Source organism: Meriones unguiculatus, chromosome 4 (assembly GCF_030254825.1).
Source record: "Meriones unguiculatus strain TT.TT164.6M chromosome 4, Bangor_MerUng_6.1, whole genome shotgun sequence".
Taxonomy (NCBI): Eukaryota; Metazoa; Chordata; class Mammalia; order Rodentia; family Muridae; genus Meriones; species Meriones unguiculatus.
In genome coordinates, this window is record NC_083352.1 from 96,989,048 (window position 1) to 97,008,424 (window position 19,377).

Consider the following 19,377-nt stretch of genomic DNA (forward strand, 5'->3'; position numbering starts at 1 on the left):
TCTCAAGAGGCAGGGCAGGCGGTTGACACAGGTTTGTGCGGGTAGCTGCCTGCACATACCCTGTTTAAAAGACTGGAACCCACCACTCCAGTGTTTCCTAACAAAACCGTCTTTATTGCTATAGTACACAGCAGATACAAAAGTGCTTTAGCAAATCCACACTCAGCAGCCTACAGTGTAACTCTAGCTTAACTTAAGTTTCTCCAGAAAGAAGCTACCTACTGTGAATAACTTAAACTAGAAATCGTCATTGGTTACTACCTAATACCTAATAATTTACGAAATGAAGCACGCTAGCGCTCCATCAAGTTAACACATTTGCAGCCTTGGCTCACCCTGGCCTCTGAGCAGCGTCCCACACTAGTCCTTGCGGCCATCTCTCTTCCCCAGAAGACCTCGGATGAGTGCAGGACTGATGACTGGAACCTGTAGCCTGGAGAGTGCCCTAAGGTCACGAGGGACAGAGCACTGTGGTCACCTCAACCCGCAGGCCAGGCCTGCAGGGCCGCCTGGGCTGGAACAGGCGGCTCCGCTGTCCCCTCTGCAGGAGCTTTGGCGTGGAGGTCCAGCGCGGCAGTCTCTGCCCGAGTCCTCAGGACGCACGGCGAGACCTGATCCTGTGGCCGATGCCTAGGCACATCTGGAATGTCTGCCAGCTTACGCCCACAGAAAACACGTCCTTGGCCTTACCTCAGTGACCTTGGATAGGTCCGGTTCCAAATCTTACATCAGAAGAGGGTTTGCATTTGGTTGTTTTTTAATTACAAACTTAGCTAACACACAGGTACTATTGTACCATCAAGATTCCTCTATTCCTGGCTATCTATGAGACTTGTCCTGAAAGGAAAGGAGGCCCGGTGTACTCTTGGCGTAACGAGGTCACTGGAGACACACACATTTAGAATATGGTCCTAGAGTCTAACCGCAGGATGTATCAGCCTCAGTTCTGTCCAGTCGCGCTGCTTTCTTTCTCACTGTGGGCTCTGACTGAGAAAGCAAGGTCCAGAGAGACTGCAGCCCTGGGTCAGTGTCTTTCTTCCTAGCTCAGCTCTCAGGTCACCCTGCCCAGGTTCTTGCCTTATAAACCCTGTTGTGGGCAACAACTAACAACCTGAAGAGAGCCATCTTCTGCAGCAGGTCAGCAGGCGGCGCAGAAGCCCCAGCTTTGGAAGAGGTCACAGCCTCTCTCGTCCAGGGTGGGCTTGGCAAGCAATCTTGACAAAATAGAGAAGCGAAGATTACAAAAGGCATACCCAAAGGTGAGGAGCTGTTCTTGAGGTTTTTGGGAGGAGACAAGGTTTTATTATGTAGCCCAGGCTGGCCTGGAATTTGCAGTGATCCTCCTGCCTCAGTGCTGGGATTCCAGGCATAAGCCACCATGCTGTTTAGGCATCCTTGAACTGTTCTTCTTAACTCTGAGGAGCTTGGAAGGTCAAGGGCTTTCCCAACATTGTGCCTGTGACTCTTAAGTCATGCCCGTTCTCACAATAACCGGAAGTGAAAGGCACTTTTTCTTCTGAATTGTTGCCTTTAATAATTTCAGTAATTGTTGTGAATACTATTTATGGGCCTCCTTATTAAAAATAAAGATCTATGCTGAAATGTCAGGGATTAGACAAAGAAGACCCCTCTGAGAACACCTAGCATATTACAGTATAGAAAAGGTGGCTTCTGGAATCTGGTCCTTTTAATTACCTGTGTCAGATAAGATGCTCTAGACACAGAGGACACCTTCCGGTACACCCTGGCGGCACTGTGTGGCACTATCTCCGTGTGGAGCCTCTTCTCAGAATGCACAGAAGGCTGAGGGGCTCGGGGCTGGCCTGTCACTCCTCAGACCTGTATTCCCGCTGCGCCCTGGGCAGAACTCGCTCATAAAACAGCAGGTAGGCGCTGGAGGACAGGACCTCCTGCAGGCTGGCCTTGCGGACAGTGTCGTCAGAGATCCATAGCCACTGATTGCTGGTTGACAGAGGGTTCTTGGCTGAAGGCGGTGACCGTCTGTAAGTGACAAAGTGTCCAGAGTGCATGTCTCCATGGTGGACGACAACTGCCATCAAGCGGAAGAGGTATGTGGAGGAGCTGGTGGGTGGAAAAAGACCAGTTGTTTACCACAGAACCAGGCCTTGCAGGCAGAGGCAAAGCTTAAAAGACCCCATGTGTTACACATACTATAGGTGAGTGTGATAGTTCATTCAGCTCCGTGCTTGAGCACGGCAGGATGAGTACTGACTTCGACACGTGCTTCTAACAGGGATCGCTAGGCTCTGCACTGGCTGTGCTGTGCACAGACCCAGGAAACACCCCCTTCACATTTTAACACGTGCACATACACATGCAGGTTTCATGCCCTTCCATAATTTTTACTTTAAAAATGTTTTCCATGTGGAGAACAATGGATTAACAATGTTACTGCAGGTGAAAAGCCTGACTTGGACACAGTGATTGGACAGCGGACTCAGCAGCTCTCCTCCTCACCTGTAGTCAGGAACCACTGGCAGAGGGAAGGCCATGGGTGAAGGCAGGACTGGTAACAAAGATGGGGAGCAGGCGCCATTCATAAAAATCTGTGTCTTGGGGGGCCCTGGCTGACTCAGACCTGTGAGAGAAAAGGAGCCGAGTTCACAGAGATGGACGGGTGACCTGTGCACACAATTGGTTTTGAGTTTTGTTCAATTGCACAGGGTCATGCACTGCAGCCCAAGCTGGCTCTGAAAAATTCCATAGAGGGTCAAAACTCAAAAGGTCAAAGCAATATGGTTGCCCCACACTGTCTCCCTGCGCCTTTCCATCTGTGATAGCTTTTGTTGTTGTTGTTGTTGTTTCTGAGACAGGGTTTCTCTGTGTAGCCTTGTCTGTTCTGGACTCTCTTTGTAGACCAGGCTGGCCTTGAATTCGCAGAGATCCCCTTGCCTCTGCCTCCCAAGTGCTGGGATTACAGGCGTGAAGCACTGCGCCTGGCTATGTGATAGCTTTTATTTTATGTTTTCACATTGTGAAATGTACCATTATTATTACATGTCTACATGCTACAGGCAAGTGTGTGGAGGTCAGGAGACAGCCGTGTGCAGCCTGTTCTCTCCTTCCACCTCTACACAGGTTCCATGGATCGCGCCAACTTGATGGCCGCATGTACTTTACGACCACATGTCTCAGTACTATGTGAGCTTAGCATTTTAGGCAGTGCTGGCTGGGCCGCAACTCAGGGAGAGCACTCGCCTGGTAGACGTGAGGTCACTGGCTCCGACCTTTGTGGTGCACAGGAGAAACACCAAGCCCTTCCCTTCCAGCCCCCAATCCTGCTGCTTTGATGTTAACCAACCACCACACAGCCAGTGTGCCTGCCATAACCACCAGAAGCAGGGACACCAAACTCTCTGTGCAGAGCCCCACAACACTCACCTGGCTTTGGGGCCGCTTGTGTGTCCTGTAGTTCCAGGGCAGCCCCGAGGTTTTCAGCGGCTTTGGGGCCACGCTGACTGGGTTTGTGTCCCAGGAGGCGGTACTTATAGAAATCCATCATCAGGAACTCGTTGAACTGCACGTGCTCATGCCGCTTCAGGGGCGTGCCATGGCTGGACCAGCTGAGCCGCTGGAGGTGGATGCAGAGGCACTGAGGCAGCTGTGGGCAGAGGGAAAGGAAGTGCTGGAGCGGTTAGTAGCTGACAGTCCCTCCGCCCCTCATGCACGGCCAACCACATGCACAGGTGGACTCACCTTCCCTAGTTTTAACTGTTTAACGAAAGTGGTCCTCTGGTGCTCCACCTTCTCCCCATTCAGGGTTCCTTTTGCTTCAATCTGCAATAAAGCATCGGCATGAGTCCGCGGGATCCCAGGAACTGACACCTACCAGAGCTTCCATCCGCAGCTGCAGGCTGGTCTCCCAGCTTCCCCTTAGTAAATAACAGGAGCCATGGAGGAAAGACAAAGTGGAAAAACCAATACTGAAGAGGGAAGTTCTTAGATGTTTAAGATTTCTATGGAGAGAGGGATAGAGAGCTCTGTCTCAGCAGCTTAGGGCACTTGTGGCTTTGGCAGAGGATGCAGGTTTGGTTCTGAGCACCCACACGGCTTACTCACAACCATCTATGACTCCAGTTCCAGGGGATCCAATTCCCTCTTCTGACTTCCATGGACACCAGGCACTCACATGGGGTACACACACACGTGCAGGCACAGCACTCATATACATAAATAACCCCAAAACCAATCCTATGTGCACTCCGAAGGCCTTCTCTTCCTCTTAACCCTGTGTGCTTCACTCAGGAGTCACACTTGAGTAGCTTCTGGGGACAATTCTGGACATCTTGGACCTCACTGCTCAAGAGAGCTTTAGTGGAGTCACCAGGCAGTGTGTGCTGATGGTGGGACTGGGGCAGAAGGCGGATCTCAGCACCTGAAGATGCTGGAGGTGCAGCAGTAGGCACACCTGCACATGGACACCAGAGGGCGCCCGTGAGCAGCATCTGTCCTGCCCTGCTGCTGCTCAGCAACCACCCCTGCAAAGCAAAGCTCCCCATCAGGAGTGTGCAGGAAAGCTCCAGGTCCTGAAAATTCACAAGGATGTGCGAGGCTCAGGGAGGTCACTGGAACATCCCAAGAGGTTCTATCAATGGAACAACTGCAGGGAAAGAGGAGACTTTTCAGTGGCGCTGCCTGCAGGCTGAGCATCCGCTCCGGGGATGCAGCTTCTGGGAGTCATCCACTGCACAAGTGGGCTGGTTGTGTTTGCTTGGTTTTGGCTTGTTTTTTGGCTTTGTTCTGTTGTGATGCAGTGGCTGCATGGATTCACCCCTCCAGCCCCCAAAAGTCTACATAACATCTCTCCTGGATTTGGAAGGAAGCCTGGCACAGGGGAGACGTATACACAAGACAAACGGGGATGAGAGAACTATGAACTGCGGCGCGTATGTCTTAGCTCTATGCACAAAGCTTAGAGCTTTTCCTGTAAACACTGTGGGGAAAAAAAAAAAGCTCGTCTGGAGACAAAGCCGTAGGCAGCCACTCTGCAAGCTATGGCCAGGACAGCAGTGGCTGCTGTCGGGGGAAGGTGACGCTGTGTAACACATACCTTCGTGCAGTTGTCACACACCACGTCTCGCACAGACTCTGACGAGATGAAGTGATGGAGGCAGAGGTCCAGGGTCAATGGGTGCCCCTAGAGCAGGAGCAGGCCGTTAGAAGAGCTCGCAGGAGAGCTCCGCTGACCCCATGGCAGGTGGCAGGCAACCTCCCAGGGCTGGGCTGTGCAGCACACGGCGTCCAGCTTCGCAGGCACACCTGCACACGGAGCTAGCCTCTCAGAGTCTGAGTGTCCAAAATGGAGATGGCATCACCTCTCTCCCACCATCAGGCCCTTATCCCAGAGGTAAAACAGCCTAGCCAGCCACAGGTCTGAATGACACTTACTACCTGGGCCGCATAAGATGCCTCAAAGCCCCTTGGACTGAAAGGTGTCCAGAATAGATCCAAATAAACCACAGATCGGTACGTACCCAAGTGGCAGCTGGAATGCTGAGGGAAAGGCTGTCAAAGGTATCAAATCGAACAGGGCTCTGAAACAAATATTGCAGAAAACCCAGAGAGCTCAGATTCAAAAGATGGAGCAGCTCAGTGCTCATACCCAGACGTTAAATCAACACGGTGCAACACAAGCAACAACGTTAATCAGTAGCATGAAGACAGCCCGAGAGTGCTCCTGGCCCAGAAGCTGGGGATCTTTAAACATATTCTAAGAAACTGCTACCAACGACCAGGATTTCCATCAGTGCCATTGAGAGCACCAAAGACAGGAGTAGCCGAAGCCTATGGAGTCCTCAGACAACTAAGGATGTCCACGGAGTGAAACTGTGTAAACAACAGTAGCACGCCAGGCACAGATGGCCACACTGTGTTAGGAAGCATCCCTGGGGAAGGTGACGGGAGGCTCAGGCCTGCAAGCCCTGGAAAAGCTCTAAAGGCAGGACCTTTTGGATGGCCAGAGATAGGAGGAAATTGGCTCCTTCCTTTCACCCATCTTGCCTGACCTTCTTCCTGCAAAATGCTCTCTTTGTACTGTATTGAAAATTTTTCAATAAAAAAGGTTTGAACCCTCAAATGCAAAGGAAAAGCCCCCTCGCACTCATCAGATCTGCCCTGTCATCATGAGCAGACAGACCTCAAACTTAGGACCTGAAATCCTGTGACCGACAGCAGCTCTGCTGCTCTCGGGGCAGATGGCCCCACCCTCCAGCTAGTCCCTATTCCCTGGGCCCTCTCCAGCACCCTGACTTAAGCACAGCCCCCTGTAATGTCATGGACATGCAGTCACTTACTTGGTGCTCACAGTGTTTGCAAACCATGTTACTGGTGAGTCTTCCATGGAAAGGGTGTTGGGACTTCCAGTGATTGGACGTGGGGGGAGGAGAGCCTAGAATGCAAAGCACCTTTTGACACATCACATCACCTGGGGCCCACAACCTCACCCTCAGTACAGAACAAACACTCCTCCTCAAGGAAACGTTGCTGTGTCGTACAGCAAGGCCTTCCCTGTGCACTTCCAGTCTCCATCCTCACGGAAAAACCTTAAGGCCTCTGAATGTGTCATGTATTATGGGAGCAGACCCTGAAGGATCTACGCATCGGTAAGACCTACAGATGCGTGCCAACTGTTTAGAGGGCAGAGGGAGGCACAGGTGGTCCATGAAGCAAGGCAAGCTCTGGAAGTAAGCTGAATATACAAGCTCCAGAGAACTGGCTGCCCCTTGACTAGGATGAGGTTAGTGCACAAAACGCTCGTGCGAAACACTGAGCGAGGTCCTGAGGCTGCTTACTGGTCATGTGACCAGGAGAGTCAGGTCATCTCTCCACCTAACCTCTCTTTTTGAGAAACAGAAATATAGTCCCAGGCTGACCTGGTACTCCCTATGTAGCCATGCTAGTCCCCCAAAATCACAGTAAATCCTCTTGCCTCAGCCTCTCAAGTGCAGTGTTACAGGCGTGAGCCTGACTTGGCTTCTGGGAACTTTAGCTGGTGGAACAGAGGGAACCGCCCCAGAATCAGTGTGAGGCTCTGGTGAGAAGCTGTGCCGGCCTGCTGCTGCCTGGGACCCGCCTGACTACACACCCCCAGAGGTTGTGCTGACTTCAGGTCTTGAGAAAACAAAGACTTCTCAAGAGAGCTGACACTCTGTGGAGAAAGCTGAAGTAGACACGCTGAATGAAGGACAGATTCTGCTTACTGACTTTTTCCCAGGACCTAACATTCAAGCCAGGGAAAAGCCTTTGTCTGCAGTAAGAGGAAGTGGTAGGAGGAACCTGAGTTGGGCTGGGGTTGGAGAGCTCAGAAGCACTCATTCAAAGATGTTCCCAGTCCTTAGCAGGTGCTTGCAGGCCCAGCACAGGCCTGGCTCAGGCCCAGCTCAGCCCTGGTTGGACACCACCAGCAAGAGAGACAAGGGCAGCACACTCCTATCTAAAAGGCACACCTTTCGTTTTCATGCCTTCAAAAATACACACTTTATTAATCAAAAATTACTACCTCTCGTGTGGTACGTGACTTGTCTGGGAATCATTTCTGACTGCTGCTGTAGGGAGAAGAGAGAGAGACTGAAAACCCAACTGCAGCCCATTTAACCGCCCTCACCTCCCGGGAATCTTACAAGTTTCTGGGCCAGCTGCATCAAACCCAACGTTCTCCACAGCCCACCATCCTGAAGGTGGCACTGACCCATCTTCTAGTTGGTTTCTGCATGAGTTCCTTCATGGTGGCCACAAAAACATGTTTCTTCTTTCTGGGGTATGTTTCCCCCCCACCAGTCAAGTGTTATCACCTCCCTAAACATTACACGGTCACAGGGAGATGAGCACAGAGAACCCCGTGGTCCTTGCTCCTCTCTACCGTCAGGGAGAAACAAGCCATTCTCTCCTGGAGCACAATCCAGGCTGAAGCAATGAATCCTCTTAAAGAGCCGGCCACGCTAGGGAAGCGGCCTGAGGTCTGCCAGCCTCACACCCTCTGCTCAATGGCTCTTCCATTCTCGTGAGCACCTTGCTAAGACTCATGTCCTGTACTGACACACTGATGCTGGCGACATTACCTCCAGGGAGTGCACATCAAACAGATGAGTGACTCGAGGCTGGCGGTCCTGCTCATCCTCCAGCGATGAAGTGATGACATGGAACAACTCGTGGGCATCCTATCAAAGGACAAAGTTTCCTGCACAGAGGCTCATGAGGGAAAGCCAGGTCAGAACCCAGGCCATGTGCAGCACACAGACCTGACCCTCACCGGGCAGACTGCTTTCTGTTTTCCCAGGCTCCCAGTCAATGGAGGAGACCTGCAGCTAACTACAGGGGGTGATTGCTGTAGAAAACCAGGCAAGACGAACACAGCACAAAATTAAATACCTCAAGCTTCTCAGTACAGCAGTAGCACTGAGCACATTCAGAGGCTGTGCAACCAGCACCACCGTCCATTCCCAGCCAAGACTCCAAACCCACCAGACACTAACCCGCACCCACTCCTGACACCCACCTCCTGCCCTCAGACAGCGCATGAGGAAGCACAGCGCCACTACTGTCCTGCTTCAGAGCCACAGCATTCCACTGAGCACTGTCCTCAGTTCATCCACAATGCAGCATGTGGCAGAGTCCTGTTCCTTTAAAGCCTATAGTGCATTGTATAAAAATTTTGTTTGGGAAGATGGAGAGATAGCTCAGTGGCTACAAGCACCGGCTGCTCTTGCAGGGGACCTGGGTTCAGTTTCCAGCACCCACATGGTGGCTCACAGCTACCTGTAATCTTAGCTTCAGAGGATTGAGGCCCTCTTCTGGTCCCATGGACACCAGGCCCACATGTGGTACACATCAGGCAAAATACCAAACAGATAAATAAAAATAAATCTTATAAAGTATTGTTGTTTGGGCTGAAGATGCAGCTTAGTGGTTGGGAGGGGAAGCCCTGGGCTCAGTGAAGGGAAGGTCCGCCCTCGTCTCTTCGCCCACTGGTGGGACTTGCAGTGCTCTGTTGGCTTCTGTTCACATGTATGAACGCACAGATGCCTACTTCTCTGCTTGCAATTTTTCAAACTCACCCAGAAGTGGCACTACTGGGTCCTATGGCAGCATGTGCCTCAAAGGATCTACTTGAAAGACCTCCTCTCCAAAGCTGGGGGCTGCTTAGCTGCTCTGCGGCTCCATCTCTCCCTCTCCCAGGTTCTGGGCCCTGAGGCCTTCAATCCCACCCTGAGTCTCACCCCATGTGTTTGCAGTGTGATTTAAACTGGTAAGAGCAGATCCCATATCTGAGCTTAGCTTTAGGCCAGAGTAATCAGCTCTTTCCATTTTTACTTATGTTTGGCTTTCCAGTGCTGGTGATGAAAGCCAGACCATGTGCATGCCAGACACGCTCTGGACAGCGAGCTAACCCAGCTTCTGAGTGAGGCTCTGCAAGGTCCACACCCAGCTCTGCCGGCCAGCTCTACAGCAGAAAAGGTCCCCACCCCACCTGAGCACAAGGCCTTCTAGAGGAGAATGAGGGCTCCACGTGTTCCCAAGAACCCTTGCCTCAGTGACAGCTCCAGGCCTGCTTCTGTATTCCTACAGCACGCCAAGCTCATTCTAGCCCCAGGCCTGTCCTGCCCTTCCCATGCCTCCCGCTCCCCTTCCATCCTTCAGGCCACCGCTGCACGATTCACAGCCCCACAGCCCCTATGTGCACCCACCCTACTGGGCTACAAGTGCTAGCCCAAAAGCAGGTAGAGAAGACACCATTAGCCAACAGCATAGCTCAGCTCTGTCAGGAAGGAGAAGCAACCGAGAGCCAGCTCTTGCAATAGGCTCAGGCAGACTGTGTGCCAGTCTGCCAGCTGCCTGGCCCTGAAGAAAGGGGCAACACTGCAAAGAGGGTGGAGGCCTAGTGTACGCTTCAGTGCCAGACCACTTCAGTCCTGGCTCCGCCCTGACGCAGCAGGTGACAGGGCACATGACTCCTTACGGGCCTGTCACCGGGCTGCAGTCAGGTAACACATATGAATGACTGAGCCCAGGACATCTCCTGTGGCTCCTGGTTTAGACACAGAATGGCTCTGGAGCGACTAGATGGCCAGACAGTGCTGATGTGGGCAAGACCAAATTCAGACAGATGCTCTGCCTGCTTCAAGGGCAAGAGACTAACAGATGCTCCCTCTTCCCTGTGGCTGCATCTCATCAACTGCTGCGCACTGACCATCTGGGAACAAGTCCCAAAGCTGGCTTGTCTTAAGTAGGTCCTTGACAGAAGAAGGGTGGGACTTAGAAAAAGTAATAGTGTCCTTGGAGACTGACCTGAGAGTCACTGTCTCAGGTGAGACACGGGGAAAGACAGCTGAGTCAGTCCAGTAGCTGAGCGTCACTTCCAAATGGAGATGGAAACACATTCTAGCACACAGTGCAGCTAGCAAGATAAACCTCCACAAAGACGCACATCAGCCACTTTGTGTTGGAACATGGCACAGGGCTTCAGATTGGGGAGGAACAGGAGATAATCTGTAAGATCACAGGGTGAAGCCCCTCCCTCTCCAGCCCATGTGGAAGAGTCTCTGCAGGGCTGCCTTCCTTTCCTCAGCTCAGCGATTGGATGGTGACAGCACACACAGCCTATACAAAGCAGGCCCAGGCCACCTGGAGATGCAGCTATGGCAGATGTGTGTGGGGCCAGGGAAGCCGCAGCATTGCACTGCTAGGACACAGTCCTGCTGGCCTCAGCCTCGGAGTGGCTCTGGGAAGCAGTGGGCGGGAGGGAGCATGCCAAATTCCAAAGAGCACAGTGAAGTTGCAGAAGGGAAGGGCAGTGTCATGAATGGAGCCTGATGGCTGTGAGGGGCAACCTACTCAAGGCCTGGAGACAATTACGCCACCTCTGCAGATGGATCTTCTAAAGCAAGGGTAAGGGCTGAAAGAGGGCACACATGAACCTCTGGTTTTCTCACAACCTGAGTGAAAAATCAGTGGAAAGCCAGGAGCTTTTCCCTTTTGGCCACTGTTTCCTGCCCAGTGCCAGCGTCTACCCACTAAGTGGCAGGGAGTGCTGTGCCCTCTCCAAGCAGGACAGCAGTGAGACACTAGTGCTCACACAAGATGTCTCAGAAAAGCAGGGCCTGTAACAAGGAGAGCACTTGCCAGGCCCATGCCAGGCCCTGGGCTTGGTCTCAGCGGTGTGTGCATGCACCCCTAGCCCTCGGGGAAAGGGCTCTGCGAGCTCAGCCTGCTGTCTGGAGCACTCACCTGCTCTTCAAAGGAGGAAATCTGCCACCTGTACATCCTTAGGACATCCAGGAGGCAGCTGGCATCTAAGACCTCATCCTCAGTGACTTCCTGGCAGGACAAAGCTGGGTACAGGAAAGGAAGACAACAGAGTCAGAGTGTTAGCCCAACCGGAAACACTGTGCAGCGCGGCAGGCAGAGGGGGCAACACTGCCAGCTCCCTGGCGCCCTTTGGAGCCTTACACACTGCTAAGTCAGCAAGGATGCATCTCATGTTTGATGAATGAATCTAACATTTCAGGAAGCTACAAATTACCATCACTGATAGAGTGATGCTGTGAGTCAGCTGCGTGTGACCTGAACTCTTAATTCTCCAGGGAGAAGTGCACTCACTACTAGGCCAAGCCTAGACCCAGCATGGAATTCCTCTCCCCGGAGCTCCGCATGGCTTCTCAGCCTTTGCTCATACCTACGAGTTTCTGACCACCAGGTGCTGAAGGAGCAGGTGAATAAAAAACCCAGCTAACAAAAATGAAAGTTGGGCTGGCATAGTGCTCGGGCCACTCCCAGCTACTGAGGATGTTGAGGTGGAAAGATTTCTTTTTTTTTTTTTTTTTTTTTTTTTATAATTTAGCAATTTTTTAAAGATTTATTTATTATTTATACAACATTCTGCCTGCATACCAGATCTTATTATAGATGGTTCTGAGCCACCATGTGGTTGCTGGGAATTGAACTCAGGACCTTCGGAAGAAGAGCGAGTGTTCTTAACCTCTGAGCCATCTCTCCAGCCCTGGAAAGATTTCTTGACCCCAGGAATTTGGGACCAATCCATAATAAGATCCCATCCAAATACGAATAACAATGAAAGTTGGATGGGCTAAGGATTCATGGTTCTGTCTAGGCCAAGGGTCAGCCCCTTTCCCTCAGAGAAGTATGCTTGTCACAACTACTCCGCTCTGTGCATGAAGCACAGGTGCAGCCACAGAAAAACTACACACACAGCCTGGGTGCTGAGAAAGTTTCCCCAGCAAGACAGGCGGCTCCAGGGCTGATCCGAAGGGTTTCAGGGCACTTGTTGCTCCATCATGAGGCCTGAAGCACCTGTAACTCCCTGAGCGATCTGGCGCCCTCTCGTGGCCTCCAGGGATACCCATACAGACGCACACAAACACATAAGCAATAAAAATACATCTAGGCTGGGTGTGGTGTGGCACAACTTTAATCCCAGCACTCAGGAGGTAGAGGCTAACGGATTCCTCTTAGTTTGAGGCCCGCCTGGTCTACTGAACTCCAGAACAGCCATGGCTACATGGTGAGACCTTGTCTCAAAAACAAACAAACCAACAAACAAACAAAACCAACATGGAGCCCTAGACTGGCCACAGCCACAGAGTGCTGGCTGTCATTCTGACTGGAGGATTCCCACAGCACCGTGCAGGAGGCCAGTGTTGCTCAAGTGGGATGAAGGAAGGGTCTGCTGTCTCAGGGCCGCTTCAGTGGGCACACATAACACAGGGAGGCCCTTTCTCCCCCTTGGGGTGCTTCGAAGGCCCGTGACAGTCCTCACACTTTGGGCTGACTCTGGAGGGTAGGAACACTGCCCACCTCCTGCCCCACTGCAGTCCCACCTGAGCTGGAGGGGCAGGACATGGGGGCAGCTACCTCAGCAGCATGAGGTGAGCGAGTTGGCCCACCCCTTCACCCTCCAGGACAAAGGCCACAGAACTGAGAAAGGACCCACACTCCTGGGAAAATGCCAACGTCTCCTTTAACATGACTGCCTGAAACAATATGAGGCTATCTGGCAGGGTCACTGGCGGTTTCATAACCTGCCACCAACAGGACATCTCTTCCACTTCTACCCAAAGAAACATGTTACTGTGCACAAATGGCCACATGCAGTGATGCTTGCTGCAGCATGGATTACAGACACCAGTGAGCCACAAAGCAAGTGTGGTCACTGGCCACATATACGAAGCACCATGGCGGCAGAGACCTCTCAGCAGCTAAGAAAGCAGGTGCTTTTCCAGAGCACTCAAGTTCAATTCCCAGGACCCACTGGGGCATCTCACAACCACCTGTGTGTCTAGCTCTCCAGGGGACCCAATGCCCTCTTCTGGCCTCCATGGCACCCACATACCCATGGCACACATATACACATCCATTTTTAAAAGAAAAAAAATTCTAATAAACTAACCACAAAAACCCCAAACAACCCAAATCAGAGGCAGAGCCTTGAGCAGCCATTTCTCCTAAGACAATGGCCAACAGGAAGATGAAGAGCTGCAGCGCCCACTCATCATCAGGAAAATGCCAACTCCAGGAAAAACAGCATGTCATATGCACACTTATATGTAGGTGTGTGTCTGCGGAAGCCAGAGTTCAACAGCGAATGTCTTCCTTTACACTCTGCACCATCTATTTTGAAGCTGATATCTCACTACCCCTGGACGCTAAGACTGGCTAGAGAGGCTGGCCACTGAGCCTTGGGGCACCTCCTGCCTCTGACTCACATTGCTGGATGCCAGCATGCGCGCCCAGCCCTTCACGTGGGCCTGGGGTCCCAGCACAGGCTTGAGTAGCAGCATTTCCGCTGGGCCTTCTCAGGGTCTTGCTTCCAACGGTGACAGAGCTGAGTGTTGCGGAAGGCAGCGGTGCGGTTTGTTTTCTTAATGTCTGTTAACCCTCAGTGATGGTACAGCATGGAGACCGTCTCTGTGTTAGCCTTTCTCCTGGAAAGCAGCTGCTACCTCTAAAGCTCTCATGTCACTCACATGAAATCACATCATATTTTCTTCCCTGTTCCCTTTACCTTAACCTCATAAGTTCTCCCAAATGAAAAGAAAAAAAAAAAGCTGTGGTAAAAGTGGCCCTGCTGAGGCTGGAGGATGGCTCAGTGATTAAGGGCACTGGCTGCTCCTCCAGAGGTCCTGAGTTCAAATCCCAGCAACCACAAGGCATCTCACAACCATGCATAATAGGAACTGATGCCCTCTTCTAGCCGCAGGCATTCATGTAGACAGAGCCCTTATATACATTAAATAAATAGATAAATAACTAAATAAATAAATAAAATACGGCTTAAAAAAAAAAAAAGTGGGCCCGCATGGAGGTGTGCCACAGGCTCCTTAGCCTTCTGCCAGGTGCCCACAGCCCTGGGTGTTAGGGCAGCTGCTGGAGACCTTGCATGTACCCTATGATATCTGTATTTTAGCAGCTGCCATCAAGGACAGTTCAATAGTAAAACACACACAAACACATACACACACAACTGAGTTTAGGATTGGCCAGGCAGCTTGGCAGGGAAAGGCGGTTGCCACAGGTCTAACGAGCTGAATTTTGTCAGGAAGCCAAGGGGTGAAAAGAGAGCATGGACCCCCACAGGCTGTAATCTAACCTCCACATATGCACCATGGCATGCGGGTGCAGCCCCCACACACATATACAGACAAGTAAGTGTGAAGCGTCTTTGCTTGTAGATTTAGCTAACGAAGCTGGATAGATGACTTAGGCCCCTGGGGCCCAAGGGATGACTCAGTGTTGAGAAAGGTCGGCTGCACCCTCCGGCTCAGTTCCCAGCACCCATGTGTGCGGCTCCAGAGGATCTGGCCTTCACAGGCGCTCACACACATGCAGAATAAACTCACACAGAAGTGCAAATGAAAAATAAATCCCCACATCTTTCCCAGACACTAAATGTGGCCATAAGATAGACCACCAGGCCTGAAGGTACTGGCCATATTGCAGGGACTCACTGGGTGGTTCCAAAGTACATTCAAGAAAGGTCGAACCAAGTTCCACCAGTCAGCAATACAACGCACTCAGCCCGGCTAACTGTGCCAGCCCTGGAATTTGCTTTTTAATCTTTTCTGATAGGCAAAAAGAAACAAAACCCAAGAACCTTTATTTGTATTTCTTTTGTAAATGATCTTATTTCTCGGGCCAAAACACTCACTTCTTTTAAAACTTATAGTTGAAGTACTTGTGTGGTAGTGTTTTGTTTTGTTTTTTTTCCTCTTAAAAGCTGTTATGAAACATATAGGTTTTTTAAATAAGTGGTACCATTTTTAATTAAAAAACAAAAATGTGGGGCTGGTGAAATGGCTCTGCAGGTAAAGGCGCCTGCCCCCAAATCTCACAGAGTTCAGCCTCAGGGCCTTTCTATGTGTGCCATGAACACACAAATGCAACTGTTCTCTAAACCTGACTGTGTGTCTTAGGTTCTTAGTGCATGCCCCTCCCCTGCAATGTCTTTTCTATAAAGAGGCTGCTAAGCCCTTCCTCTGCCACCAAGACGCTGAAGATGCATGCCCCTCCAGGCCACATTTACCTTTCAGGAGGTTCAGCAGCGTCAAGGACAGGCACTGCTGTGTGTGTGGCCCCTGCTGGTCCCTGGGGTACTGGGTGGTAAAGTCTTCCAGCCACTTGACGAATGCGGGGCAGGCAGACAGGCCCTGAAGCAGCGAGTTCAGGAAGCACGTGTTCCCCAGGTTGACCAGGCCAGGCACAAGCCCTAGGGAGGATTCAGGCAAGGAGAGGACAGCGCATCACACGGGGCGACCTTCTTTTCTCTCCCTCCTGGGACCCGGCGTCTCTGCATGGGAGCCTTCAATCGGCATTCCAACCCGAGCGAGCCTAGGGTACTGGACACGGCATGCTGTAGACCGAGCCACGGAACAGGCCCATCCTGCCTGCTCTCTGAAACCCTTCAGGTGCATAAAGGCAGTGGGCATGCCACCTCTGTCACTCTGGCGCTCTCCTGGACTCTCTCCATCAGCTGGAGAACAGTGCCTCACACAGCTGGCGATTGAGCTGCCTCTGGGGACAATGTTTTGTTCTTGCCATGGTGACAGAGAAAGACACTGACTCTGTTCAATCAGTCTGCAGAGATAGCAGCACTGGCTCACGAGATGTCCTCTTTTCCTCTTCTGCCAAAATGCAGGAGCTCAGAGCACAGAGCACGCGCTCGCCTCAACCTCAGAGCCTCCTGCCCAGGCTCCTGAGTGCTAACAGAAATGTGTGCAACCAAGCCTTGTTGAGAAACTGTTTACTATGAAATTCTCTTGAAAATACATAATGAGCTTCTCTGCAGTCACTCTCTTGCTTAGCAAGGGTTGGATTTTGTAAGACTTTGCTACCTCCTCTCCCCGCTTCCCCTTCTTTCCTTCCCTCCTTTCTCTGAGAGAAACCACTGATGTGATGTCATCAGTCAGCTGCAGGACTGAAAATACCATCATACATTAATGAGAACATCAGACAATTGAGCCACTTGAAACAAAATTACAAAGCATGTCTTTCTATCACCCTCCCATCCCCCCACTTGAGATGGGGTCTTGCCTGTGCAACCCTGCCTGGCCTGGTACTTGCTATATCGCACAGGCTGGATTCAAACTCACCGCATCCTCTTGCTCCAGAATCCTGACTGCTGGCAGTACAGGCATGAGCCAGCAGCCTGGCTAAAAGCATGTCTTAAAATCACCTGCATGAAGGTGCTAAAAAAGAACCTTCCCACCACAAGGTGGGAAGTGGGGCTTCGTAAAGTTCCACTTCACAGACCGCAGTCCTCGCTTTACAGGTGAGTCGGCCGACCACCCAATCCCCAAAGGTCCAAAGACCGAAATGCCGAGCCTCATGCTTACCTTTCCTCCGCTTCTTCCTTTCTGTAATGGGACCCCAAATAACATATATTCCCGCTGCAAGGGCAGCAGCAATCCCACCTATCACTCCCCAGTTCTTCATGACTTTATATCTGAAAGAGAAAAGACTGTACTGTCATTCTGTCTCACAGCATGTGGGTACACAGACACTGGCTGGGAGACCTACCAAAACTAGCAAGCTTGAAACCTAAAGTAATAAGCATCAGCAACCATGTGTCTTGGAGATCGGGTGCCTAAGCACTAAGATGGGCAACTGGGAGTTGTGGGGTGGGGTGACCCTGGGAGTCCTCTTCATCACTCTACCTCACTCATTCAGGCAGGGCCTCTCACCTGAATTCAGCATGGCCAATCAGACTCCCATGCTCTCCCTGTCCAGGGCAGGAAATGTGCAGGCTGCCTGATGTTTACAGGGCTTCTGGTGACCTCACCTCGGGTCCTCACACTTGCCACTTGTGCAACAGGCACTTGGACACCTGAACCATCTCCCCAGGCTCTCCCTGCTTATTTATTTACCTATTTACTTGTTTTTTGAGACAGAGCTTCCCTCAATCATCCAGACTAGCCTTGAACTCACTCTGTAGCTCAGGCTGGCTCTAAACTCAACAGTTCTCCTGTGTCACCTCCTGAGCAAGTAGAGTGTTAGAGCTGTGGCCTGGCTTTAGAAATAGATTTCTCTTTGAGAATATTGGACAGTACACCAGGAGAGCTTCCGTATATTTATAAAATTAAAGATTTCTTCATTTCAGGCTTGGCTTGAACACCTGTATTCCTGTACTACAAATATGAGAACTGCAGTAGTGATTCAAAACACGCTCTTATACAAAGTTCTGTATCTCCAAGTAAGACAAACCACACATATGTGTAACATGTACCCAAATACATCTTACATGTGGATGTGTGTAATTCATTCTTACCTAATGTTTAGAATGTATGAAGTTGATTTTCCCCCTAGTACCAGGGACTAGACCTAGTGCCTTATGCATGATCTACCACTGAGATACATCCCTCATCCTGACTACAATCCAGATCTCAGCTCAATAAACACTCACTGAAAAGCGTCACTAGTGACAACAGTAATTGTCAGACAATGGCCAGCATTCTCCTACATCATAGCTAATCATGAATTTCAAATTAATTTTGTTCTTCTAGGATGAGTCCATAAAATATGCACAGAACTAAAAAAAGGAAAAAAAAAAAGCAGTCTGCTGAGGGAGGCCAGTGACGGTACACCCGCCTGGCATACACTCAACAAGGGAAACTGAGGCACAGTGTTGACTGACTAGTTCCTCTACAGACAGGAGCTATCATGAGGAGAGTACGATGGCCTGGGAATGAGAAGAGTAAGCTGCCGAGCCCTGCTCTCAGGTCAGCTGTTTAGGCCACAAGGCCTATTCATGGCTTATTTGCCACCGGGAGAATGAGGGCACTGGACAGGACAGCCACTGGGGACTTCCAAGCTGGATAAGACGCTGTTCGATCTGTTCCAGTATCCAAGGAAACCAACCCAAGCAACAGGTCCCAGCAGTCAGGGTGAGCAATGGGGGTGTGGCCCCAGGCCTTGGAAAGATAGACATGGACAGGCTGGGGTACAGACAGGGATCCTAGCAGGAACGAGGAGCCTGTCAGGCTTAGCAGTTGAGGGGCATCCGTAGCTTGGGGACCTGCGCTGTCTGGGACGCAGAAGTGAGAATTCTCAGCAGGGCAGAGGTGGGACACTGGCATATGACAAACTAGAGGCGGCGTACAGGCCTGAGGAGAGTGTGGGCGTGGGGACCGGGTGTGGGGTCACTGCGAAGGGCTGCGGGGCCTCGCAGGCCGCAGCCACTGCAGGGACAAGAAGGCGACGCTGGGCCGCGGCCTGTCTGGGCCAGCTCGGCGAAGGCCTGGAGGCCTTGGGCCCGCCACCCTCCACCCGCTCACCTGACGGCCGCCCCGGTGCGCAGGAAGCGCTGGAGGGCCTTGTCGGCCGCCGTCCTCGCCGCCTGCGCCCGGGAACTCAGCATCGCGGCCGCCGCCGCCACCAGCCGCCGCCTCCTGCCGGCTACGGCGTAATGAGGATCCCAGTACGCGAGGTTTCCAAAGTGGTGGAACCCGCGGTCGCCACTCGGCCTCTGCCGGGGAAGGCAGGATAACGGACCGGAAGTTGCTCCCACCGGACTGCAATACTGAACGGACGACCTCTCCCGGTTCCTTTTCCCTTAGCAACCGCGGCCTGATTCGTTGCTAAGGGAGGCTTCCGGGGCTTCGAAGCTGTGAGCATTCGCATTTGCTGAGGTTTCATTCACAAATGCAGACGCTCCGCCTTCAGGACAGAGCTCGGATCGTGTTTTCATGTGGAGAGGCTGTTATTAAACTGGCAATTTAAAAACGTAGATGGTTTCATCTTTGGTTTAAAAAAAGAAAAGAAAAGAAATGTGGGGCTGGCGAGATAGCTCTGCCGGTGAAAGCACCTGCCCCCAAATCTCACGACCTGAGTTTAGTCCGCAGGACCGGA

The 19,377-nt window shown here is 51.7% G+C and overlaps 1 protein-coding gene across 3 annotated transcripts; it reads right to left on the minus strand.

Moving 5' to 3' along the window:
- Window positions 1–93: 93 nt before the first annotated feature.
- On the minus strand, window positions 94–19,028 carry Usp30 (ubiquitin specific peptidase 30). 3 transcript variants are annotated; one of them, XR_009591516.1, is made up of 14 exons: window positions 18,804–19,026; window positions 16,866–16,975; window positions 15,557–15,739; window positions 11,245–11,348; window positions 8,079–8,177; window positions 7,520–7,565; window positions 6,315–6,409; window positions 5,496–5,555; window positions 5,072–5,158; window positions 3,718–3,798; window positions 3,403–3,622; window positions 2,479–2,599; window positions 1,696–2,082; window positions 94–1,214 (listed from the first exon to the last, which is right to left on the minus strand). XR_009591516.1 is itself a non-coding variant. In XM_060382584.1 (13 exons), the coding sequence occupies exons 1-13, from the start codon at window positions 18,884–18,886 to the stop codon at window positions 1,827–1,829; spliced, it is 1,542 nt and encodes a 513-aa protein (XP_060238567.1). In that variant the 5' UTR covers window positions 18,887–19,028; the 3' UTR covers window positions 94–1,826. The 3 variants fall into 3 exon arrangements, 2 of the variants coding, with proteins under 2 accessions (XP_060238567.1, XP_021490408.1); XM_060382584.1 differs by having other exon boundaries at window positions 94–2,082; window positions 7,520–7,562; window positions 18,804–19,028; XM_021634733.2 differs by having other exon boundaries at window positions 94–2,082.
- Between the last annotated feature and the right edge of the window lie 349 nt (window positions 19,029–19,377).